The 25,755-nt window shown below is 33.4% G+C and overlaps 3 protein-coding genes across 6 annotated transcripts; 2 read left to right on the top strand and 1 right to left on the bottom strand.

Annotated features, from left to right (window-relative positions):
- The first annotated feature begins 5,625 nt into the window (after nucleotides 1-5,625).
- LOC110429503 (RING/U-box superfamily protein) lies at nucleotides 5,626-9,098 on the top strand. Of its 3 annotated transcripts, XM_021445574.2 has the most exons (7): nucleotides 5,634-5,783; nucleotides 5,863-5,897; nucleotides 6,591-6,870; nucleotides 6,976-7,045; nucleotides 8,013-8,128; nucleotides 8,217-8,465; nucleotides 8,805-9,098. In XM_021445574.2, exons 3-6 carry the CDS (start codon nucleotides 6,640-6,642, stop codon nucleotides 8,436-8,438), a joined length of 639 nt encoding a protein of 212 aa, XP_021301249.1. In that variant the 5' UTR covers nucleotides 5,634-5,783; nucleotides 5,863-5,897; nucleotides 6,591-6,639; the 3' UTR covers nucleotides 8,439-8,465; nucleotides 8,805-9,098. The 3 variants fall into 3 exon arrangements, with proteins under 3 accessions (XP_021301250.1, XP_021301248.1, XP_021301249.1); XM_021445575.2 differs by lacking the exon at nucleotides 5,863-5,897 and having other exon boundaries at nucleotides 5,626-5,783; nucleotides 6,988-7,045; XM_021445573.2 differs by lacking the exon at nucleotides 5,863-5,897 and having other exon boundaries at nucleotides 5,626-5,783.
- A 2,097-nt stretch (nucleotides 9,099-11,195) lies between these two features.
- Nucleotides 11,196-12,944, top strand: AAK6 (P-loop containing nucleoside triphosphate hydrolases superfamily protein). Its single transcript, XM_021445576.2, has 3 exons — nucleotides 11,196-11,484; nucleotides 12,182-12,327; nucleotides 12,408-12,944. Exons 1-3 carry the CDS (start codon nucleotides 11,284-11,286, stop codon nucleotides 12,592-12,594), a joined length of 534 nt encoding a protein of 177 aa, XP_021301251.1. The 5' UTR covers nucleotides 11,196-11,283; the 3' UTR covers nucleotides 12,595-12,944.
- Nucleotides 12,945-13,517: 573 nt separating this feature from the next.
- On the bottom strand, nucleotides 13,518-22,040 carry FATA (fatA acyl-ACP thioesterase). Of its 2 annotated transcripts, XM_021418116.2 has the most exons (8): nucleotides 21,537-22,040; nucleotides 20,643-20,776; nucleotides 20,436-20,549; nucleotides 19,923-20,018; nucleotides 14,549-14,590; nucleotides 14,340-14,427; nucleotides 14,199-14,267; nucleotides 13,518-14,086 (listed from the first exon to the last, which is right to left on the bottom strand). In XM_021418116.2, the coding sequence occupies exons 1-8, from the start codon at nucleotides 21,882-21,884 to the stop codon at nucleotides 13,808-13,810; spliced, it is 1,170 nt and encodes a 389-aa protein (XP_021273791.1). In that variant the 5' UTR covers nucleotides 21,885-22,040; the 3' UTR covers nucleotides 13,518-13,807. The 2 variants fall into 2 exon arrangements, with proteins under 2 accessions (XP_021273791.1, XP_021273792.1); XM_021418117.2 differs by lacking the exon at nucleotides 14,549-14,590 and having other exon boundaries at nucleotides 21,537-22,037.
- Between the last annotated feature and the right edge of the window lie 3,715 nt (nucleotides 22,041-25,755).

Here is a 25,755-nt window from a genome sequence, read left to right as displayed (position 1 = left end):
ATAAAATTTAAACATAGCTAGTATCCTTTTTCACCGTTTAGCATCTCTTATCAAACACAAACGAACCATGATTGCAAAAAATAAATATTCTAATATATTTTATTATGTACAAAAAATATTAAAGCCATATGGCATATAAAAAGTAAGAAAAGAAAATAAATAAATAAATAATATTAATTTATGACCATGTTGTATGTATCTTTGCATCAATACCCTAAAATAATGTATTTAATTTCAACTAACTTTCCTAAAAGCCTATTATCTTCCTTAATTGAAATCTTATTTCAAAGCCCTTCACCTTAAACTTTTTCCTTATTCACTTTTTTTTTTTGAACTTTTGTTTTGATAAATAGAAAGTTATGGATAAGGATAATAAGTTTTAAGGTTTAATATACAGAGTTGGATATCTAAACCAAATAAAAAGAATATAGTGACATGGGGATTAAATTTTTGCAGTGATGCAAGCAATATGTTTTGTTTTCAATCTAACAACATTGTCTTGTTTCTAAGTATTTGTTTAAAAAAGAAATGTTTACCAAAAAAAATGTTGTGGTTTATAGTGAAGGAAGTTTTTTGATAACTTTATTTTATATAGTTATCTTGCATTCTTTTAAACTTAAAAATGACTAATGTCCTCTTGTTGTTAGCTAATTTAGGCTTTGTTTTTACATTTTTCTTAGTATTTATTTTATGCATACTTTAATAGTTTAATTAAGTAATTTGAGTCTATTTTCATATTATTAAGTCTTGTTTGTACCTTTTATTAATTGTGCTATATGTTGGTGAAGGGCAAAAAGAGCTTAGATGTCAAATTTGCAAAAGATCATGCACTTTTGCTTAAGTTGGCCTCCCAACATGTTGCAATATTTTGAGCATAAATAATGCTCCAGAACACCAATTGACACAATTCTTATGCATATAGAAAGCTAAGAAGAAGGGCTACAACTTTTATGTTTAGTACTTTACTCAGTTCAGAAGATATCATGGTAAAACATATAGAGAAAATCGACTGACTGTAACAGACTGCATGAAGAAAGAAATAAGATTTAAGCAACTGCTATCAAATTGACAAATCAACCAAAATTGCTACATAAAAGGTTAGGACATATCCCATTTTCTAGATAGATTAAAAGGTTTATTTGATGTTTCTTTTGAGAATAAAAGTCTTTTCCTATTAGTAGATTAAAAGGTTTATTTGATGCATATCACAAGACTAGACAAACTTAATTATCATTTCCTATTAGTAGGAATAATTCAAGAAACTTATTTGATATAGTCCATGTTGGTACTTGAGGACCATCTGACTTTAGCACACATACTAGAGCTAACTAGTTTCTTACTATTGTTGATGATCATTCAGGAGGTACTTGGGTTTATGAGAACTAAAAGTAAAGCTCCATCTTTGTTTGATCATTTTTATAAAATGGTGTAAACTCAATTTGGTATGCAAGTGAAATCAGTTCAATTAGATAATGCCCAAGCGATCAAATATAGTGATTTCAAAAGAAATCTCCTAGGAAAAGGAATTCTACAACAAAGAGTTACACACACACACATTCAACAACATGGGGTGGTGGAAAGAAAGCACAGGTATATATTAGAAGTTGCAAGAACACTTCATTTTCAAGCTAATCTACCTTTAAGATATTGGGGAGATTGTCTAATGATAGCAGCATACATGATATATATTCTATCCACACCAATACTTGATGGAAAATCCCCATATGAGTTTTTATTTAAAGAAAAACCCTCATATGATGATCTTAGAATGTTTAGATGTTTGTATTATGTCTATGTTAAACCCAAGCCAAATTATAAGTTTACTGCAAGACTCAGAAAATATGTATTCTTAGGTTATGTTTTGAGATAGAAGGGCTATAACGTAATGGAACTCAATACTTTAAAGTTCTTTGAATCCCAAGATGTCATATTTTATGAGGATTCTTTTCCTTTTAAACAGCCTTCAAAAACAACAAAAATACCATCATTAACAACCATGATTAAACTTGAAAAATCGATACATGCATAAGATCAACTTGAAGATCTAGGGGACTTAATCAGGATAGAGGAAGAAAACATGAGAGAATTTGATCTTGAAACAAAAAATGAAGCAATTGAAAGATAAGTGATAGTTGAGAACTTAAGGCCATAAAGGGAAGGAAAAATGCCACAAAGATTTAAAGATAACGTAATGACTTGTAAGAGGATTATAAACCCTTAACCAAGTCTACCACTCCAATCAACCGATTGTATGGTAAGGATTATCAAAATTCATTCTTTTCTAAAAATCCCATAATATCTTCTACTAATAATACAAGATTTGAAAAAGTGACTCTTAAGCCAAACACTTATGAAAATGTTGTCAAAAATCCTATGTGGAAAGAAGCAATGAATAAAAAGCTAAAAGCTCTGCTTTTGAATAATACATGGAGCCTAGTTTCTTTACCAAGAGGAAAAAAGCCAATTGGAAGCAAATGGGTATTCAAAATTAAACAAAGAGTTGATAGACCAATTGAAAGGTATGAAGCTTGATTAGTTGCAAAGGTTTACAGTCAAGTGAAGGGACTTGACTATAATGAAACCTTTTTACTCTAACGACTAAATCCATTACAATGTGATGCTTGTTGGCTATTTTAGCAATTAAAGGATGAGAACTACATCAAATGGATGTTGACAATACCTTTTTACATGGGGAACTTGATGAAAAAGTATTCACAAAACCTCTTCAAGGTATGGAATTTCCTAATGATTCACGAGTTTGCAAGCTACATAAATCCTTGTATGTATTCAAACAAGTACCATGACAATGGTTTGAAAAACTTTCTATTTTTCTTCTCAATTATGGGTTTAAACAAAGCTCATAGGATCACTCACTATTCACACTTTTAAATAGGGATGTTTCGTAATAGTATTAATCTACATGGATGATCTTATACTTGCTTGGAAGAATGGATATAAGTGTACAAAATTTAAGAAATATTTTCAAACTTGTTTTAAAATAAAAGACCTAAGACTTTTGCATTTTTTTTTGGATTAGAGGTTAGAAGTAATCAAAATGGAATCTATATGAATCGACACAAATATGTAGAAAATATTTTCAAAAAAGTAGGTCTTGAAGATGCAAAGGTGGTGCAAACACTAATCCCATAACAACATAATCTATCGAGTGAGAGATGGGAATTACTTAAGGATGTGATTACATATCAAGGACTTGTAGAGAGACTAATCTATTTGAGGTGACTCGACTGAACATCTCTTATGTTGTACATGTCTTAAGCCAATTCATGCAGGCACCAAGAGCTTTTTATTTTGCTATGGAAAAAAAATTGGTTCGATATAATCAAGAAATCTACTGACCATTGCCTTTTTTATTCCAATATGAACTCACTTGAGTTGAAGGTGTATTGTGACTCAGATTGAACTACTTGTTTGACTACTAAGCACTCAGTTTTATGAATGCTTATTTTTTTGGGAGACACTCCCATTAGCTAGAAATAGAAAAAACAGCAAATAGTGTCTAGATCATCAGCTAAAACAGAATATCAAGCAATGGAAGTGACAACTACAGAATTGGTTTGGTTACACAATGTTGTAAAAGATTTGGCTTTTATGTCACAAAATATATTCCCTTATTATCTGGTAATAGGTCAACAATACACATTGGATCCAATCTAGTCTTTCATGAACAAACTAAACACATTGAGCTTGATTGTCTTTTTATTAAAGAACACATTCAACAAAAGCTCTTGGCTCTCAATTTTGTTCCCCCATACAATCAACTCGCAAATTTGTTAACTAAGGGACTTAGTGCTGAAACATTCAATTTATTGCTAAACCGTATTGCGGTTCACTCTCCACCAACTTGAGGGAGGCACAAGACAAATACCCACAATGTCGACGACAAGCTTGATGGAGCCCAAACTCATCACCCACATTGGTTTGAGGGAGGCAATTACGAAATATACCAGTATCTTTAAATCAAAGAGCAAAATCTTCAAATTAAATAAACTAAGAGAGGATTATTTCTTATGTAATCTTTTCTTATTATTGTTTTACTTTACTTACGCTTTAAGGAAGTATAGAATTAGAATACTTCATTTTATACTATTTACTTTACTTGCATTCCAAGCAAGTTTAGGTTTATATGGGTTATTACACCATATTATATATATATATATATATATTTATATATGTGTCTTCACTTTGTTAATGCAAAATGGGGTTTTTTGATTTTAAAACCGATCCATTGCTATTTTCTTCACTTTTCTTGATTTTGATTTTTTGCTCTTATTTTGTTTGTTTTTTGGTTTTTAAAATGGTTGGTAATAAGTCCTATATATAAATTTGCAAGTGTCTTTTTTTTAAAGACACAACCCTTTTATCTTGGCACATCTATGTTTTAAAGACAACTTTGCATGTTACAAGATACAACATTTAGATAAAACTATTTTTTCAATAATTACCTTATGAAAGGATAACTATTCATACTATAAGATATAATCTTTGAGTTACAATATGAAAAGATGACTTTTCATATGCAACCTTTTGAGTTGTAGTGTTTTTCAATTATCTCATAACTTTTGAATTATAAGTATTTTTTTAGTATGTCACTGTACTAAGAAATATAACTTTTCACATGAAAATCCACCTACAATTTAATAGTCACATTATGTCATATTATGTGAAATAATTTTTTAATTAATGTGACTTACTAGTCATAACTTTTTGTATGAAAAAAAAATAACTATTCATTTAGAACTTTTCATTTGAAAAGATATAATTTTTATTTAAAAATACATCAACAAGAACTATCGGTTGCAATCTTTTGGTAGGTAACTTTCCAAATGCTTGTGTACTTATTGAATCATCCCTTTTCCAAAATCGAGAAGAGGTGAAAAACACAAGGAAAAGCTTGGACTTGGGTTTGGTTTGAAAGAAAACTAAGGTCTACACTAATGATTAGCATTAATTATTATTATTAAGTAGTTAAAAAAATTGCTGTTGCACTAATTTTTTTTTCCAACTTTAATTTGAGTAATCAAGTCATATAATTTGAGGATGAAAGTTAGTAGTTACAATTTTCTTTGCATGAAAAAAAGCGTTGGGATACTAAAATATTTTTATTTATTTTTTACTTCTCATTACTATTTGATGCATATTCAAATCAATTGGTGAATGATGAATGGTGAATGGATGAGAATATTTGAATTTAAGTTTAATTTATATCAATCGCCAAAATATGGAGATTATACTACCATATACAAATTATTACCAAAAAGATAAACATAGAAATACTTTAAACTTTAAAAATAAATTATTTTATAAAATTAATTTATCTTAATTTACCAAAAAAAATAACAAGATATGGAATTATGACTATAACTCTCGTACGCTCATTAGGAGATGGACATAACAAGAAAAAAATTGCAGTCTCAAAATTTACTGACGCGCGCACTAACAAATTTGGTAGCGCCACGCGCTCAATATGTAAGCCAATACGTAACACGTTTACGAATCGAAAGAGATCACGCCACGTGGAGGCTGTCAAGCTCACACCGACCGCGCGTGTGAACGAGAGCAAGCAATTTCCTTGTTGGTGCGTCGTAGTTTCTCTCCATCTCCTCATGGTAAGTTGAAATCTCTTCCTGTTTAAAAACCCTAGACAGGGAAGATTGGCCAAAGGTTTCTTCTTGACTTCGCTACTTTTCTTTGATTTTCTTGTCTTCTTTTTCTTGGGGGAGGTTTTGAATTCTCGAAGCGATTCGATTAGCCAGGATTTTAAGGTACGATTTTTGATCTCTGATACTCTCTTTTTCTGTCTCTCATATTTGTTCTTATTTTTCTCATCTCGTGTTGATTCAGTGTATTGGTGCTCTGATCGATCTTCTGTTTTTAAGGTTTGGGGATTTTTTTGGGCTACATTTCATCTATTCGATTGGTGTGTGTCCTTAAGTGAAATTCGATATAAAGTTCTTTAATTTGAAAATTTTTATTAGATTATCGGTTGATCATAGTTGATTGTTTGTGTAATATTTGTCTTGCAAGTATTTCTAGTTTGAATTTTGATTAAATTTATGCCCTTTTTAGAAAAATGATTCAAAGTTAAGTGATTTTTCATTTTCCCTTAGGTTTTTTTTTTATTAAAAGAGATTTTAATAATCAAAATCGAACCGGAATATGTGGATTAATAGCTCATCTTATTTGTTGCTGTTTCGCCTTTGAGGGAAGCGAACTTTGGGAAAAAGGTCTTCTTTTTTTATACTAAATTATTTATTATTATTGCTATTCCTCTCTCTCTCTCTCTATGAATAAAAGTATAAGTGTCTGACTGTGCATTATTCGACTTGTTTTCTAGTACTAAATTTCATGAGGTTTGTTTGCTTTTCAGGTTTTACTATTTATATTGAACTTTTTATGTATAATGTAATTGGCAAGTTCCTTAGAATTTCCAGAGGTTTTTTTTTTTTGGTGAAACCAATTGTATTTTTGGCTCTCAAATCAAGTAAAAAATTTGATTTCTTCTAGTGAAAACTTGATGTTGAATTCATCCGTAGCATAGCTAAGGAAGTTCTCTTTTGAGCATCTTTTAGGTTATATTGAGGCTGCGATACTTGGATAGAGTATAGCAAAATCAAGAGCATGAGCACTCTTGAAGTGAGGGGACCTTCTCTTAGAGGGTATAGACGGAGGAAGGCAGTGCTGGATCTAAATGTTCCACCTAGTGAAATCCGGGAACAGGAGGGTACTTCGCAACAGGCTGGGTCTGAGGAATTGTCTAGCCAGCCCTTGCCGCCTGTACCGCCTGCTACTATTGATGTTGAGGCTTTTGATGACGATGTAATTGAATCTTCTGCTAGAGCTTTTGCGGAGGTATGATTTACTTGTTCATTTATTTTTCCATTCACTTTAACTATGCATGAAATCTGTTTTTATGGATTCATTTTCCTTATGATGACTGTCATTAATTTTCTTCAGATTTTATGTCAGGCTAAAAACAATTCAAGGAGGAGCCGTGGAAGGACTGTTCTAGTTGATTTAGATTCAGGTAGTTAAATTTTATGAGGGAATATCATTTATGATGTTTTCTTTTCCTTCATGTGCTACCCTCACTGTCATATGCATGTTATATAGTAGAAGCTTATTTTGATGCAGTACCTTGTAATTCATATATCCATCTTCATGAGGTCAAAAGATGCCATTCGAAAAGGTTTGGTAATTACATTGTTGAGTCTGTATTAACATATCTGAAGGTACATGTCCTTTAGATTTTTATGCATGTCTTGATTCAGGCACTTCATTATTTTTGTGAGGTTCAGGGACCAGTCCTTGGGACAAATTAGCCTACTTCTTAAATTGTTGAATTATAAGGAAAAAAAATCCAATGATTAACAGGAATAGGAAAGGAACCTGGATACATTTGCTGCAGTCGAATTTTCTGAAAGGAGAGAAGCAAAACAATTAACACTCTACTTAAGTAAACACAATATAATCGAAATGAACATCTAGGTGACCTTATATGCCTTGCAATTGATTAGAAGAAGCTGATGGATCAAAGACTTCTTTAAGTAGTAGAATTGCATTAAGATGGAAATAAATATGGAGGTACTGTGATGTTGATTTTTCAGAGAATATCTATTTGGTGTGGTTTCTTTGTATTAAGAATTAGTGAGCACTAAGCAGTAAACTCTCGTAGTCTGCTATTGTTTGAGAACTCTATGATCTATACTAGTTTGTTTAGGGATTTTAGTATATATATAATTCACTTCTGATGTGGGGTTTAATGTTTGCCGATTGCTCAATCACTGGAACAAAATATATCTGACTTCAACTGAGGTAGATGTCGTTGCTTGGCAACTCTCTGGTCCCATCCAATTGTATGTTATTTTTGTGAGTACATGGGTCAACCAACTTAGAGACTGGTGATTTTTGTTTACTTCATTTATTTGTCATAATTGAACCTTAGATACTTCGTGTTGTGAAGCTGGGGTTGCTCACATCTTTCTTCCTTCCAGGCCAGCTGGCTAGGTCAACTAATAATAATCACAACAGGCGCAGAAGACTTCCTCCAAGCCAGACAGTTATCAATTGTGATCATTATATCAATTTGGAAAGCACAGCACAGACTATGGTAAGAGTTCTTTTCTTAGTTCTTTATTATCTCTGGTTTTTTGTTAAATTTATGAAGATTTAGGACTCACTAACTATTTCACTGGCAGGTTGAGGAAATTATAAAGCCTCAGCCACCTCCAAAGGAACCAACCTTCAATTGTCCAATTTGCATGGGTCCATTAGTGGAGGAGATGTCAACAAGGTGTGGGCACATTTTCTGCAAGGCATGCATTAAAGCTGCAATAGCTGCCCAGGGAAAGTGCCCTACTTGCAGGAAAAGAGTCACTGTGAAGGAACTAATTAGGGTCTTCCTTCCTTCAGCCAGTTGAATATGAGCTTTATGTCCAACTAGTAATGTAAGTATATTATTCTATATCCTTTTTTGAGGTTTAAATTTCCTTTAGGGAAAGAAAATGAAATCATAGGTTGTGAAAGTGAGTTGTCTTTGTACTGTGAATGTGAATAATCGTTACGGAAGATGTGCATATCTTCCTTATGGATGCTGGTTTTCTTATGAATGAGGATTTCATGTAGAACCATGTCTGATATGTTTCTAAAGATGTTCGTTATTTAATAATTGTACGAGGATTGAAGATGTTTATTCAACTCAGTTTTGTAGATATGTGGCAGCTTTGTAAATGCTATGATTTATTCTTTCAAATTAAGTTATATTGATGATTGTTGTTTTATTTCAGGGATAATTCAAACTGCCCCTAAAAAGAGAGATTGGAGAAATGGATTTGGCGTGTCAGTGCACCTATCTTTTGTATTGTGGAATTTCTGACATGTCCTGTATCAAACTATGTTTTGGTGAACCATCTTTTTGATAAGTTATCTGAGCAGGTTTTCTTTGCTTGCTTAGATGCATGCAAATCTGCCAGTTGATAGCTTGTTCAGCTCAGCTTCATTGTTATTTGGAAATTAAAGTTGGACTTGATGACAACTTGTTTATGTGCAGTAAAAGAAATTAAAATCAATGATTTAGGTTACCAGTGTTTGGTCCCTTAGTGTTGCACGGTGTGATTATGGTTCATGAACAGATTAAATTTGGTCATGTGCCTGTTTTGCTGGAAAAGGTGCAAGTTGGGTTGGGTTAAAAGGTCGTAGCCAAAGTTCCCAATGTTGAACTGCAGTCTTAATCCTGACACAACCCCATTCCAGCCTTGGAAACAGGCTATTATCAGCCTTAGCCTGGGTTAGGCGGAATTAGTTTAGGAGGGGAAGTTGGTTTGGTTAAAATCGATTACATATTCGGATAGCATTTTTATTTCTTGTTGGTGCCACTCATTGGAGAGCCTGCTTTGCGTATTACTCCATGAAAATGAATTTGTCTTCAGAGATGATTATATGGGCAAATAGGAACAAGGGAAGGTTGTGTACTTCCATTTATTCAAAGTGCCAAGGCACTACAGATAGCCATTGCTCAACTACGTGTTACAATAGACCATAACAGGTCAAGCCCCATGCTTGACACTCTTTATTAACGTCTACAGTGAGTGGCGGGCATGAACTCCCTCTCTGGTCATGGGGATTGGTCAATGGCATTGCCAGCACCCTTAGGTACTTCTGGTTGCTGTCCGCTGGCGTTACGCGGCGGTGCCCCTTGGAAAGGCAGCAGACCGCCACAGCATCCTTCAAGCCAAGGTAGCCCAAAAAAGGGAAATGACCAACCAACAAGAGGAAGGCCCCAAGGACCAAGGAGATCTTGGGGACCGTAAACTTGGTCTGCGGCTGGCATGTGCCTCCCTCCTTGAGTCAGAAGAGTGGCCATAAGAAAGAGAAGGAGAACAAATGTTGCCGTAGCGATTTTCCTCTCCATACTGACGATTGCCTCTGTGTCTGTCTTTTGCATGGGGAGTGTTTTATAACGCAAATGGGATGTGTTCCTTCACCTGATTTGGGGTGGTATAATTACTGCATTATGCAATAGGGAGGTGGATTCTTTTAGAAAGCACATCAAATAATTTGCGGTTGCCCACGCATGGTAGGTGATGGTGCTAGTCGACACTCTGACTTGACGACCCATTAGGGGTGTAGTATTAGATTGTCCTGATTGTGGTGGATGGGAATTTAAAGCACCTTCATTGATGGCTATGACCACACGAGACTAAATATTTCCCATTTTTATGGATCTTCTGGTGGCTAAAATTCGTAAACTGGTAGAATGTCTACCTCACATCTCCCCGCCAGGAGCAGGGGCTGACATTCAACACTTTCCAAGTACAAAGGATTAATGGTTGGCCCGTTGGAATTATAGTGTTTGGTTCGAATTACATATTTAATAATTTAAAAAACTGAAGTCATGTCAATGGGTATCTTTGTAATTAAGCATTTTGCATTACTCGGCTTAATTAAGTAAGATTAAATTATTCTATAATAAGATTCGAGTAATCAAATTACTGCTTATCATAAATTCGAACAAAGTTTACTGAAATCTTATTATAAAATAATAAATTTTAAATATTAAATTTTAGTTTGTTATTTATAAATTTTCTATAATTAATATCATATTTACTAAATATGATTTTAAGTTTTAATTTATTTTTCTACATACTAATTTCAATTTATTAATTTAATTTTTATTAATAATATACATAAAAATTTATTTTAATTAGAGTTTAATGAGTACGAGTATTTAATTGGTAGTGTTTAAAATTTTTAAATTCAGTACGGATAACAATTAAAAAAATTTAATATGATGTTTATAGGGTTTGGGTATCTTATCAAATAACAAAGTTTTGGTTAAAATATTCAAAAAAAAATCATAAACTAAATGGACTTGTATCTTTTTAATTAATTTTTATTTTTCATAAAATAAAAAGTTATTTTATTGACAAATTTAAGTAAATAAACTAAAATAAATATTTAAAATTGGAAATTTTAAATTTTTAAAAATTAAGGAATCCAATCTATTTGGAGAGATAAAATTGGGTTTCTGATTTTTTTTTAAAAAAAAAATTTGTGTTGAAAACTGTTGCAGAGATAAAGCGGGCTTTTGTTGTGTGCGAAGTCCACGGCACCAGGGCAGAAGAAGTGTTGAAAACCTATATGACGGGCCCAATCGTTTCATCCAAACACAGGAAAAAGGGCACTGTATAATTATCTTTACCTGGAATAAGCCCCTGAATTCAAAGTTGACAGCTCCGGACAGAATAAGGTTAAAAGCATTCCTCTATGGCTCCCGACAACAACAAGAGGAAGAGGCCCAACATTTTGGTGACGGGCACGCCCGGAACAGGCAAAACCACGACGTCTTCCGCCCTCGCAGAGGCCACCCAGCTCCGCCACATCAATATTGGGGATTTGGTCAGGGAGAAAAACTTGCACGACGGCTGGGACGACGACCTCCAGTGCCACATCATCAACGAAGACCTCGTAACTTCACTAACAATATAACTTCTTCTTCTTCATTATTATTATTTGAGTTTATTAATTTAGAATTTTTAGGATATTAGGAAGTTATTTACTTTGGGGTAAGAAGAAATTTGAATTACGAGCACTTTTTGGAGATTTAATTTAAGCAATAAGCTGTGTTTGAACTTGAAATCTTAGGTGGCATTTGTTTGTGACTTTTGCTATTTCCTAATTTTGAATCTTTGAATTCATGTTAGTCTTTTATGTTTCCTATTATTATTATTATTATTATTTGCATGAATTCGGTGATTCGGCTTTTGCATTTACTTTATGGTAAGGCATGTGAAAGAAAATTTGCCAATAGCAAATCACAAGTGGCAATCAAAGGGAGTCTTAAGACTTTTGATTCTGCACCTCATTTACTATGCTTTGTTGTTTCAATTTATGGGTTTGTTTGTTGCTTTCAGTTACTGCTTAGTTTCTTGCCTTTTTGCTTGTAGTTTGTCTTTGTTCCTTCAGTAGCTGCCTTATTTTATCGTGGACTCTCTCACTGTATTAGGAGTCTATTTCTGTCTTTTGTTGGTTTTTCAACAATGAATAAGTCCATGTTTTAACTGAAAGAAAGTGTATTTTGGAGATCTGAAAAATGCTATTTGGAAAATTTCAACTTATGGTACATTAATAGTGTGCATTTGACTTTACTGTGTTGATTCTGCAGGTGTGTGATGAGCTTGAGGATGTGATGGATGAAGGGGGAAACATTGTAGATTATCATGGTTGTGATTTCTTTCCTGAACGATGGTTTGATCTTGTGGTGGTGCTTCAAACCGACAACTCAGTGTTGTATGATCGCTTGAGTAAGAGGTACCAATGTTCCGTCACTATGCTTGAGTTTCTACTTCATTTAGTTGGTTTTGTTGTCTCAAAAGCTCCTTTTGTGGCAGAGGCTATGAGGGGGCCAAGCTTTCAAACAATATAGAGTGTGAAATCTTTCAAGTTTTGCTGGAGGAGGCAAAAGAGAGTTATGCAGAGGATATCATTATAGCTGTAAAGAGTGATAATGTTGAGGATATCACTAGAAATGTTGCGACTATAACAGATTGGATCAGAGGTTGGCCCCCAACATCTTGAATGAATATGATATTTTGTAATCCGTGCTGCCTTTGCCACTTTCTTGTGTGAAAGAAGCTGCGGTGAGGGCTTTACTAATTCTCTATTGAACATCCTCTCAGCATCTATTTCTCACTTTTAGCACTAGTATAAAATCAGTTAAATTTCACTAGTTTTGGGTTATTTTCATGGATTAATCTGAGGGTTCTGAAATGTATGCGATTGTAATTTTAATTGTAGTGCAAGGATGGGTGGTGATAAGTGAATAGACCATTATATAATGGGCTTATGAGCACCATTTTGTAGCCCTTTGTCTACCTGTAAAAGAAATGTTTATTCCTGACATTTGGTTGCTTCATTTTGCTCGAATCAAGCCATTTGGATGTGTGCATTATTGACTTTGATTTTGATCTGTAGAAGTGGTGCTGAGTTCTTAAATCCTAGTTTACTGCCTAGTAATTCTCCAGGTTGGAAGCAGATGAACATTGAGAAAACTCTGCCAAATTTTGTAGTACATGAATCTTGGTCAATTTGAATCAAATTGGAAGATTTAGATCCCTCCTAATTACTAATATGGTATCTTTAAGGTGGATCGCCACGTTCAATTCAGCAGTTAAAGGCCTTGTGTTGCAAAGGTCGCGTGCTACAAAACATCCCTAATCCTTGCCAGTTTGCAACCTATAAAACCATATATGGATGGATTCACAAATCAGGGCAAAAAACTGCCCAAGGAATTCTATAGACACCAACGAACTAAATGAGAAATCTGCTTCAGTAGCTTGATAACACAAGAATTTGAGATCCAAGACACGACTATTTCAAAATCACCACGGGGGAAGATGCAGCTAAGATATCATCTACTTCTTCCTGCATCAATTAGGGCATAAATTGCAAACCTACTTGAAATTTATGACTTAAACTGGTACAAGGAGGGATTCACAACATAATTTCAAATACTGTTTGGTACATATTCATGAACTAAAGTTAACAGGGAAACAACAAAAGAAAAATGTTCAAGTACAATAGACTCATAGATTTGATGCGGGTGAATCAAAGATCATTCTCAACCAAATCTTTCTTTTGCAATGTCTAATCAATGATTTTGAGCTCCACCCCACGATACACACCATATCAGAACTGAATTTGAAGCAAAATAAAAAACACCAAAAGTAACAGAAAGGTATCCTGAAAATTGATGAAAGCAAGAAAAACTACAAAAAACTAAATTATTGACTCATCTCGCAGGTTTCTTTCTCCACTCAGTACGGCCTCGATTTATTTCCTGTCCATCACTAGACAATCTCAACAGATGCAAAAACTGACGGCAGCCCTGCTTATCTTCTCTTGCAGCTGCAGACCCATTTGTTCCGTGAATCGCTGAAACTTTTTCAGTACCCTCCACTGGTTCTGGACTGGTAAGTGAATCCACCACGTCATCCTGTTGACATTCCCGTCTGTAATCTAATGTGATAGTTTGCAGTTCATGGGTGTCAATGATCTCTTGAGGCATGCTCTGCCAAAGACACATGCATGGTCGTTAGCTTATAAAATCCACGGAAAGAGTTAAACTATTTTTGGACATTTAAAGTCTACGGAAAGAATTTTAGGATGTCCTTTCCACCGACCTCCAGAACCCATCCAATGTAGGTGACATTATTGACATGCTGGTTCATGTCCAGATCAGCTCTTCTTGGCTGCAAATTTCAAAAGCACAATAAGAATTTCAAACAATACCCAGATTGCTTAGATAAATTAGGTATTCTTACCATAAGCCCTAGCCTGGAACACTGAAAAGAGTCATCTAATTTGGCAATTTTCTTCAAACTATTATTGTTCTCCTCTGGAAATGCTAATCTATGAAAGCCAGAAGAGGATCGATTAAATAAGCAACAATGTATCTCTTAAATAGCATAAATGAGAACAAGGAAAATGTAATTTGAAAATCATGAACTTCAGCTATAGCAAGGATACATGCCTTTTAATCCAAAAGGATTTGTTCTGAGTTGAGAATGCTATCCTGTAAGCCGAAGTGTCTACTATCTTCAGCATGTTCACAACATCTCATGTGACATAAAATCCAGGCTCTAAAGTTTGCAATAACTTTAGGGTTTATCCAGTATCTTAAAATTTTAGCAGATTCCGATGATTCAGTTGACATGAGGCATTTATGCTATTGACTACCCTATCTTTGACCAAGAAGTCGGCATTCAAAGCAAATAACTAGAAAATTTGAATATGCAATTATGACAGTCTCCATGTTTACCAAATTGTTGTTAGAATTACCTTGCATATTAGGAATACTTATTTAGGATTTTAAATTTGAAGACAGTTATTGTTGGTTTTCTTTCTTTACATGTTGGTGGCATTAGTTGTCAGTTTGAATTTTTTGTTCAGTTATGGTTCTTCTCTCTTGTACTTGACCTTTAAAAAGCCAAGATATCCTAAATGAAAATATAACTCTATTAGCCTCCATTTGGCTGATATTCTTATCCTAAGCCTTCTCTCAGTTTTTATCCTTTTCTTTCTCAATTTGTTACATGGTATTAGAGCTCTTAAGGATCTCAAGGGATCTGTGAAACTTCTTTTGTTTTTCCTTTTACCTTCAAAACAAAGAAAAACAAGCTTGAATCTATGAAACCCGAAACCAACAAGAAGTACTCAATGGCCTCCTCTAGCTTCAGTCCAACTTCACCACCTGTCTTCACAGGTGGAAACTTTCCCATATGGAGTGTTAAAATGAAAGCTAAACTGAGAGCTTTAGATTTGTGGGAAGTTGTAGAAACCAGAAGTGAGCCACCAAAGTTAAGCAGAGATCCCTTCGTTGCACAAATTAAGCAACATAATGAAGAAATTGCGGAAGATACAAGGCACTATCTTGAATACACTCGACAGTTTCAGATTCTATCTTTACTCACATAGTGGCCTGTGAGACAATTAAGGAGATGTGGGACAGGCTTATGGAGCAATACTAGGGAAGTGCTTGTACATGGCAGATGCAAGTGCTTAATTTATGGAGGGGGTTTGAGGTTTTAAGTATGAAAGAGGAGGAATCAATAAAAGATTACAATGATAAGGTTATGAAGATGGTTAATCAGCTAAGGCTTCTTAGTGAAGAGTTGAATGAGATGAGAATAGTCAACAAAATATTAGTAAGTTTGCCTGAAAAATTTGAGTCCAAGATCTCATCATTGGAGGACTCCAAAGATCTCTCAAGTCTCACCATGACCAAACTTTGTCAACGCTCTCAAGCTCAAGAACATAGAAGAGCCATGATAAATGATGACAAGAGTGAGTGCTTTGCTGATAAAGCACAAAGGAGGTGCTAACAATAGCATCAAGAAGAAAGAAATGGAGAAAAGAAAACTAAATGGAAGATACCCTCCGTGCCAACAGTGCAAAAAACAAAATCATCCTAAGAAATATTGCTTCTTCAGGCCAAATGTGAGATGTAGGAGTTGCAATCAGCTTGAACATGTTGAGAAGGTCTGCAAGATCCAGGCAAACAACCAAGATGAAAAAACAGCAGTGGTTGAACACTGAGGAGACAGAACAAGTTTTATTCATGGCCATGATATCTAAAGTTTCAAAGAAAGATGAGATATGGTTCATTGATAGTCAATGTTCGAAGCACATCACTGGCAATGACAATATTTTAGCTAACCTAGATAGAGACCTCAAATCTCAGCTTGAAATTGGCAAAGGGGACTTTCTTAAGATTTGTGGAAGAGGCACAGTTGAAGTGAAAACTCCTTAAGGTATGAAGAAAATTCCTAATTTTTTTTATTCACCAAAATTGACTATAACTAGCTTAGTGTTGGGCAATTACTTGAAGAACATTATTCACTTGTGTTTGAGGACAAGTTGTGCATTATATTTGATCCTAGAGGTAAGAAGTTATTCTCTGTTGGCATGAAGAACAAAGTGTTTTCCTTTAGATTGGAAAGAAACACATCATCAAGCTTACCAATGCTTAACCGATCAGACCGAACTATGGCATAAAAGGCTTCGTCATGTGAACCATGATTCTTGAAGCGCACGGCATCATCAAATCTAGTTGAAGGTCTCCCTAGCACGAACAAGACAAGACAATTGTGTGATACATGTAAGTATGGGAAACAAACTAGAAAAGCTTTTCCAAATCAGAGCACATGGATAGCTGCTGACAAGTTGGAATTAGTGCACTCGGATATAGGAAGTCCCATCTCTGAGCAATCATTCAATGACGGTAAGTACTATCTTACCCTCATTGATGATAAATCTAGATTAAACTGGGTTTATTTTCTCAAGCAAAAGTCTGAGGTGTTCAATTGCTTTATTAAGTTCAAAGTGTTTGTTGAAAATCAAGCTAGAAAATCAATTAAGGCACTTAGAGCAGACAATGGAGGTGAACATGTCTGTGATGAGTTTGAAAGATTCTTGGTTAAGTGTGGCATAAAGCACCAGCTCACAATTCCCTACAATCCACAGCAAAATGGAGTTGCTGAGAAAAAGAGTAAGACTTTGCTTGAAATGGCTAGATGCTTAGTTTTTGAAAAGAAACTACCAAAAACAATCTAGGTTGAGGCAATGATCTGTTAAATATCATTTACACCAAAGCTCTTGCAAATGAGACTCCACATGAGTCGTGGTATGGTGTTAAAACATCAGTGAGTAATTCTAAGGTATTTGGATGTATAGCTTTTGCACATATTCCAGAATGTAAAAGATAAATGCTTGATGAAAAATCCAGAGTCGCCATCCATCTCAAACTCAGTGAATAAAGTAAGGGCTATTGACGCTTTAATGTAATGACAAGAAAAGTTTTTACTTGCAGAGATGTGGATTTCACAGAAAACAAAAGATGGAATTGGACCTCCTAGGAAATTGAGCTGTCAGATGACTTGAGAATTATTGATGATAGTGAAACTGCTCTAGCTGAATCAATAAATGAAGATGTGGATGACTTACTTGTTCAAGGAACAAGAAGCCTTCAATATATGTCAGAGATGTCATGTTGCTAGGAATGAATCTTCATCATTTGATGAAGCCTTCAAATCTAATGATCAGAGAAAGGCAATGCAAATTGAACTAGAGATGATAAAAAAGAATAACACATGGCTGCTTGTTCAAAGACCAACCACTCACAAAGTAATTAGGGTCAAGTGGGTCTTTTGGACCAAAGTAAATCCTGATGGAACTGTAAATAAGTTGAAGGCTCGATTAGTAGTAAAAGGGCTCTGCTCAAGAGTGTGGTGTTGATTATACTGATACTTTTGCCCCTGTTGCAAGACATGACACTATCAGATTATTAGTTGCACCTGCAGCTAAAGAAGGGTGGCAACTATGGCACTTAGATGTTAAATCAGCTTTTCTAAATGGCATACTTGAAGAAGATGTTTATATTGAGCAACCACAAGGCTTCAGAAAACCTAGAAAAGAAGGCATGTTTTATAAGTTCAACAAGGCACTTTATAGCTTGAAGCAAGCACCTCGAGCTTGGAATGGGCAAATCGTTGTGCCAAAAAGGTTTCATCCTCAGTGACAATGAACCGACATTGTACATAAGAGATTCTGGTTTCCAGCAGCAAATTGTAGTCTCCAGTTATGTGGATGACATACTTCTTGCAAGTCCAGATAGCTCACTTATGGCCAGATTCAAATAAGAAATCATAAAGAAGTTCATAAAACAAGAAATCGAGATGACAGATTTGGGTTTGATGACCTTTTTTCTTGGATTGGGAATTATTAAATTTGATGACTGGATTTTATCCATCAAAGGAACTATGCTTCCAATCTATGGAAGAAGTTCAGGATGAGTGAATGCAAGCCTGCATCCACTTCCTTAGCTACAAATCTAAAGTTAACAAAAGAAGATGGCTCGGGTGCTATAGATGCTACAAACTACAGAAGCATTATTGGTAGTTTACTTAACAGCTTCCAGACCTGAAATCATCTTTAGTGCTAGCTTAATGTCCAGATTCATGCAATCACCAACCACGAAACATCTCTCTGTAGCAAAAATGATAATAAGATACATCAAGAGAAGCATTGTTTATGGAATCAAGTTTTCCAAAACTTCAAGCAGTGAACTAAGGGGATATGCTGATAGTGACTGGGCAGGCAATATTGATAACTCAAAGAGCACCTCTGGTTTTGCATTCTCATTTGAAAGTGGAGTTTTTTTATGGCATTCTAAGAAACAGAAGGTGGCGGCACTGTCATCTACAGAAGCTGAATATATCTCAGTACCATCAGCTGCCAACCAAGCTACATGGTTAAGGAAAATACTGCTTGATTTGGGAAAGCCACAACAAAATCCTACTGTTCTTTGGATTGACAATCAATCGGCTATTGCATTAACCAAAAATCCTATTCAGCATGCTCGCACCAAGCACATCAGAGTGAAATATCACTCAATCAGAGAAGCTGTGAAGAACTTGGATATTGAAGTCTGCTACTGCTGTTCATATGAGCAATATGCTGATATCATGACTAAAAGTTTGTCTAATGATCAGTTTATGTGTATGAGATCTAATTTAGGTGTTAGCAAATTAAATCTCAAGGAGATGTGTTAGAATTAACTTGCAATTTAGGAATACTTATTTAGGATTTTAAATTTGCAGACAGTTATTTTTTATTTTCTTTCTTTACATGTCGTTAGTGGCATTAGTAGTCAGTTTGAATTTCTTGTTCAGTTATGGTTCTTCTCTCTTATACTTGAGCTTTAAAAAGCCAAGATATCCTGAATGAAAATATAACTCTATTAGCCTCTGTTTTGCTGATATTCTTATCCTAAGTCTTTTCTCAATTTTTATCCTTTTGTTTCTCAATTTGTTTACAATTGTTCCCAATCCCCAATTGACAAACCAAATCAACAGACTGATGTGAAATGTAACAGTTCAAATCATAGAACCATATTTCTGGTGTTACTGACCTGAGCTTGAAAAACAGTATTTACTTTTTAAAAGTGTCCTCTATGTGATCCATTTCCAAGAATCTTCAATCATATGTATTTTTTGTATTATTAAAAAGAAATATATATTAATAAAAACTTCTTAAGCTGGCCTGTCGTAACCATTTTCAAGCCTTTCAGGCCACACATTTTTATAAGCCTTTAACACCCTATGGGATTACATCAAAATTCTGACAAGTCAGTTGACATTAGGCACTTGTGCCATTAACGTCCAGCTTCAGTCATAACTTTGATAAAGCAGTGGGCATTAGCAATTCAGAAATTGAATGGAATAATGCATGGAAGGTAGTTAATGGAGTATAATCATGTCATCTTATATTGAGCATCCCATTAAATTAGGTAATTAAAGATATAACAAATAAATGTGTATAGGCCTCTAGGTAAAGAAAGCACCTACCTGAGTTCTCGAGGACAGAAGACTAAATATTCTTCCCTGACATCATCACTGACTTTCTGAAGCCGCCTAGTGTCCTGGTTCATCATCACCCACTTGCTGAAATCATGTCGCATGAGTTTAGCTATTAGAATACATCTAATTTTGCAAAATATATAAACACACATTAATTAAGATCAGCACCGTTGATTTAGAAAAGATATAGCACAAATGAAGAAATTCTGAAATGGCATTCATAATGGAGACCTAAAATCAAGACGGAAGCACTTCACCGGGCCAGAACCAGATTGTAAACATGGAGAAGAGCATCTAGTTTTGCAGGATGATTTGTTCACAGGACAGAATCTAAATAACCAGTGCATAATTTCTAATTTTAATGTAAATGTTCATTTTTAACTATAGTGTATAGAAAATTATAGTGACCTCCAGGTCTTTGCATGTTCTGAATCTTCTAATATGCATTGAAAAGGCAAAAGGGGGTAGAGGGTGTGAGGAGGAGAGAAGCTCAAGATGCACCTTGTAGCTCTTCCAATAACTTCACCAGTTGCAAAGTCCTTAAGAATCCAGTCCCTTCTGGTTCCAATTCTTCCCTCACTTTGGCACCATGTCTCTATTTCAATCACATCACTCCTACACCACAAAATCAACATCTAACTGTCAACCATAAATTAGAAATGGAAAGCCAGAAATAAATGTCATTAAATACAGGAGAAAAATACCCACCAAGCAGGGTATTTGTATATTTCAATGTGCATGCGTGCAGTTACCCAAATGAGATGCAATTTTCTCATGGTGGGAGTGGTAGCAAACCCATCCGTGGAATATCCAACACTTTGAGCATGGTTACATCCAACCTCCTGCAATCCATAAATTTCCAAAAGATTAAACAAACAAGATTAAAAAATGCAGCATGTTTCATTTCATTCAGAGTTGCTAAAATTTTTCACCAGGTATAACTAAATTATAGACAATTCGCAGGTACAAACTACATACGAATACCAACCAGTATAATGACCAAACCAAAAAGACGGAAAGAACAAGAACTTGGTAGAGTTCCTTAGATGAAGTTTTTGAAATCTGACTAAATTGATATTAATGCAAAAATCAAAAGCTTAATTTAGCACTTTTATCGAATAAAAATTCAAATATTTTACAAAGTTTTAATGGAAAAATTCAAACACTTTACAAAGTTTTAACTTTCCATTCAGTTATGAATCCCATTTATATTATTGATTATATTTAATGTGATCTATATATCTACCGGTTTAACATTCAATTTTAGCTTTTGTTTAATCAATTTCAATAGCAAAATTAAACTAACATCCTAATTACACAGAGAAAGCATCAATGCACCCAAATCTACCAACATATAAATACAATTCAAAGAAGTAACCCCCAGAAAAGGCTTGAAGTTTCATAACATTTTCCAGCAACAAAGCCCTGAAAGTTCAAAAATTGACAACTGCATGTAAAACAAAAAATGAAGCTAAATCAGCATACCTATATGTCCTCAAAATCCCAACCTTTTGCTCGTTAATCCCCAAAATTCAATTTGTAAGAACAATTCGAAATGCATGCAAACAAATAAAACACTCTTGAAAAAAAGAAGAGAAATACCTGCAAGAGATTGGCAATGGTTTCAACAGTGGCAGTTTTGTTAATTCCCACCTCATAACACCTAACAATAAATTTCTCCTTATAGGACAAACCATCTTCCGTCAAGCTACCCAACCGGAGCCGGTCAGCCAAACTCGCCGACCCGGATTCGACCAGCTCCATCCCAGCTTGCTGCTGGCCCGGCAGGACTTCTTGAAGCGGAGACAGGTTAGGTCTGCTGGAAGGAGAGCAGGAGACGACGAGTGGGGTACGCCGGCGAAAGGAGAACGCAGCAGGCGGAGCGAGGAATCTGCATTGGGCCAAGGCCTGTATTTGGCCCGTCACATTGCAAGAAGAAAGCTTCAACATCTCTCTCTTCTTTTATTTTCTTTGGGGAACAAAGACAAGAGCCTTACTACCTGAGCTTCAGTTGTTCTAGCTGCCACAAAAGACTTTATAAAGTGTTTTGTTATTGCTATATGCAATATAATCTTTTTTTGTTGATTTCCATTTTTGGTCGATGGAACCGAGGTCGCCTGGTGGATCGTTGAGGGTGTAGTCCATTAATTCCAATTGCCACTGGTTTTTCACGTAAATTACGAGTTTACCATTTTCCCCCTGATTTTTCCTTTCTTTTTTTTTTGTATTATTATTTACTATTTTTATTACAGCAAATTAAGTCTGTCGTGGTTATGAAGGTGTTGACTTGAAGGCACGTTTTTGTTGCTGCTCTTTGGAAGCAAAGCAGGCCTTGGGTGAAGCAATGCAGTAATGGTGGCTCATGGCCATGGCTGGGAAAGACATGTGGTAGTTTTCTTTCCATCCACGAAATTGCAGACTCATAACCTACACTGCTACCATTCCAACACACATTCAAGAATATTTATTTCAAGACCTTAATTTCTCTCCCACGTTATTTAGGCGCAAATTAAGCTTCACTAAACTATGGCTTGTGCGTTGCACACGGGCCTCTTTTTACCTGTTTTTTTATTTTTCTTTTTTTAATATTTTTTGCTATCACCTTCACGTTGTTAGAGAAAAATTACTTATATAATAGATTTTTAAATCCTTAAATCAAGAAGCTAGTTTGGGGATTTAAAGAAAGCTAGGAAAGGTGATACGTTCACGTGCATATAAGATCGAGTCCAAGTTTGAGGAAAAAAAATGATAGATTCATTGTCAAAAAATTGGACAATTGTGACAGAAAATTTTTTGTCACGAATAATGACTTATAGTGATAGAATTGTGATGATTTTGTAACAAAATTAATAATTTCTTTTAAAGACTTTGTGATAGATTTAGTGATAAGTTTGTGACAGAATTGTGACGATATTTTAAATCTATCACTAAATCCGTTACAATTAATTAGAGTATGAAAATTTTATCTTGACGCAGAAGATTAATGACAAAATCCTATGATGAAAACTATTACAATATTAGAATTCCTTGTTTAGTTACAATTAGGGAAAAAGAGACACCTTGTTAAATTAAAAATAAAATTTATTGTCACAAGTCCGTCACTGAAAATTTGCCATAGAGGTTATTTTTTATTTTATTTATATAATTAAACAAAAAATTAAATACTTTCATTTAGATAAAATAAAATTATTATATTTTAGTTTTTTGTGTTTAATATATATTTGAGTTTTTATAAGTATTTAAAATTGGTAACATATATATATGTATATAAACCTGTATTAATTAATATAAAATTACATGTAATTATATATTTTAAATGATATAAATTATATGTTAATATTAATATATTATATTAAATATAGCCTCCATAATAATATGCTATATATATCTCTATTAGAATTTTGTATATTGTCATAATTATCTAACAGTTGATAATTAACAATGTGAAGCAAGTATAAACTTTGGTGCAAATATATATATTCTTCATATGCAACTATGGGCCGTGGCGAAATATCTGAGAAAATAAATATTAGTTTTTTATATTCTAATTTTTAGTTTACAATAAATAAAAAATAAATATTCTAATTTTTAGTTTATAAAAAACAACATTCCTTCCGTTTTCCCTAATACCAAACTCACTTAACAAATGGACTTCCTCAAGCCTATCTTTCTCTTCAGCACAACCCATGCCTACCTTTCATTTCCCCTCCCAAAACTACCCCCAACGAACCTCAAAAATCCCCGTACACTTCTGAATCCACCCAGACCCATTTACCCACAACGACAACAGCCCAACACTACCAAAACCCAAATCCAGAAACCCAATGAGAACATGTGTCGAATAACTAACAAGGTTTAATATTTAAGTGTGTTAAGACAAAACATATAAGTAGCGTTCGATTCTTCGATACTTTACAATACAATGTGATTACAAGTAATGTGATTACAAATAATGTAATTATAGAAAAAATAACATTATAGTGTTTGATAAACAAGTAAAATAATAATTAAAATGTAAAAAAGATAACATTACAACGTTTGATTTACAAGTACTTTATAAAAAATATAATATTAATTTTTAAAATTATTCTTATTTATTAAAATGTAAATTCAATATACTTATATTTTTTATCGTTAATTTTATATAAATATCATCTCTAAATATATTTTTAATGTCATATATTTTATTTTTATTTATTATTATAATCTTATATATTTTATTTTTATTTTTATTTCTTTAATATAATTTTTTATATGATATATTTTATTTTAATTTATTTTACCGATATTGTATAAATTTTAATTTCTTATATTTTATTTTATTTTATTTTTGATTTTTATATTATATATTTTATTTTAATATTTTTTATTTTAATTATAACATTATAAAATATTTTTAATAAGGTAATAAAGTTGAAAAGTAAAAATATCTTTAAAAATATTATAGAGTGTAATGTACTGTGATTGCATTAGTTTTAGACTATAATCATATTACATCCTTTGACTGTAATGTAATTGCATTACAATCTTACATTACAGTGATCTGTTGCAAAGCAAACACTACAATATAATTTAATTGAGCACATTACAAGAAATGTACTCTTACTTCCTTCATACCAAACGCTACCATAATTTGTATTACTTCATATACATACAATAAAGTAATACATATAAATATTACTATATAAAATTAATATATTACTTTTACTTATTTATGTATAAGTAATTAATATTTTACAAAATAATAAATTTAATTAATAATTAATTAACAATATATTATATATATTAGGTTTATTTATAATTTATTAATAAAAATATTACATTATTTATTAATATATAGATATATAAGTAATTAATATTTAACTAAATAATATATTTAGTTAATAATTAATAAATAATATGTTACCTCCATATGCTTTTTATGAGAACAACGTATTCTCATTCATTAATATCTGATTACTTTATTTAAATATGCAAAACAAAGTTTAAAACCCTTAATATATTTGTTGTTTGGAAGCAAGTCAAGAAGATGAGTTAATTAGTTAAAGAAGAAAAAAAAAAGGCTTAGTGAAAACAGAAGATTGTTAACTAATTAATGTGAAGCCTTAATTAGTTAAAGTTACCAAAAACAAAGCAAAAAAATCTTAATCAGTTAGCACAAAGTTTAATTGATTAAAAGGATATTGGATGCAAAGACAGAAAAACCTTTATTAGTTAGCACAGAGCTTAACTGATTAAGTTAGTGTTGGAAGCTAAAGACAAAAGAATGCTAATTAGTTAAGGAATGGGGTTAATCGGTTAGAACATAAGACTTGCATAACCTTAAAAGTGTCAAAATCCAAATTGAAAATGAAGTTAACTGCTGAAGGGAGCCAAAATGAATAAATTCAAAATCAAAGAATTTTAATTGGTTAAAGTTGATTTTAATCAGTTAAGGTTGAAGGAAGTGAAATCTCAACTAGTTAAAAGGAGAGCTAAGAAATTAAAGACTGTTGTGTAGAGAAAAATGAAAATAGAAAGGTTCTAATCGGTTACAGTTTCCTCTAATTGGTTAGAGCGGTTAACACAATGAATAGAGTTGCCAAACAGTGCATGATATAAAAGTTGCAATCAATTAAAGCTTACCTGCAATCAGTTAATGAAACACTATCTACTTATTTGAAAAGAGTCGCTAAATTACAAAATAATGACTAAAAACTGTCTCTAATGAATAGAATCAGTCTCGTAAATATTTAAAGGCTCCTTAACAATCAAAATCATAGAAAGAAGCTACCCAAAGTGATTTTGAGCTTAAAAGACCAAAACCTTCTTTTTACACTTA

The sequence above is a fragment of the Theobroma umbraticum genome, unplaced genomic scaffold, assembly GCF_002168275.2.
Source record: "Theobroma umbraticum cultivar Fairchild unplaced genomic scaffold, ASM216827v3 scaffold_44.0, whole genome shotgun sequence".
In the NCBI taxonomy this organism is placed as follows: domain Eukaryota; kingdom Viridiplantae; phylum Streptophyta; class Magnoliopsida; order Malvales; family Malvaceae; genus Theobroma; species Theobroma umbraticum.
Note: the sequence above shows the minus strand (reverse complement) of the source record. Positions and strands in the feature narration are given on the sequence as shown.

Excerpts from the sequence above, each read along its gene's own strand:
- LOC110429503 (XM_021445573.2), top strand. The coding sequence starts at position 6,640 with ATGAGCACTCTTGAAGTGAGGGGACCTTCTCTTAGAGGGTATAGACGG. Across the intron at positions 6,871-6,975 it reads CTGCTAGAGCTTTTGCGGAG|ATTTTATGTCAGGCTAAAAA; the intron begins GTATGATTTACT and ends AATTTTCTTCAG. Across the intron at positions 8,129-8,216 it reads AAAGCACAGCACAGACTATG|GTTGAGGAAATTATAAAGCC; the intron begins GTAAGAGTTCTT and ends TTTCACTGGCAG.
- AAK6 (XM_021445576.2), top strand. The coding sequence starts at position 11,284 with ATGGCTCCCGACAACAACAAGAGGAAGAGGCCCAACATTTTGGTGACG. Across the intron at positions 11,485-12,181 it reads ACATCATCAACGAAGACCTC|GTGTGTGATGAGCTTGAGGA; the intron begins GTAACTTCACTA and ends TTGATTCTGCAG. Across the intron at positions 12,328-12,407 it reads TATGATCGCTTGAGTAAGAG|AGGCTATGAGGGGGCCAAGC; the intron begins GTACCAATGTTC and ends CTTTTGTGGCAG.
- FATA (XM_021418116.2), bottom strand. The coding sequence starts at position 21,884 with ATGTTGAAGCTTTCTTCTTGCAATGTGACGGGCCAAATACAGGCCTTG. Across the intron at positions 20,777-21,536 it reads CCATTGCCAATCTCTTGCAG|GAGGTTGGATGTAACCATGC; the intron begins GTATTTCTCTTC and ends TATGGATTGCAG. Across the intron at positions 14,428-14,548 it reads AAATCCTTTTGGATTAAAAG|ATTAGCATTTCCAGAGGAGA; the intron begins GCATGTATCCTT and ends TGGCTTTCATAG.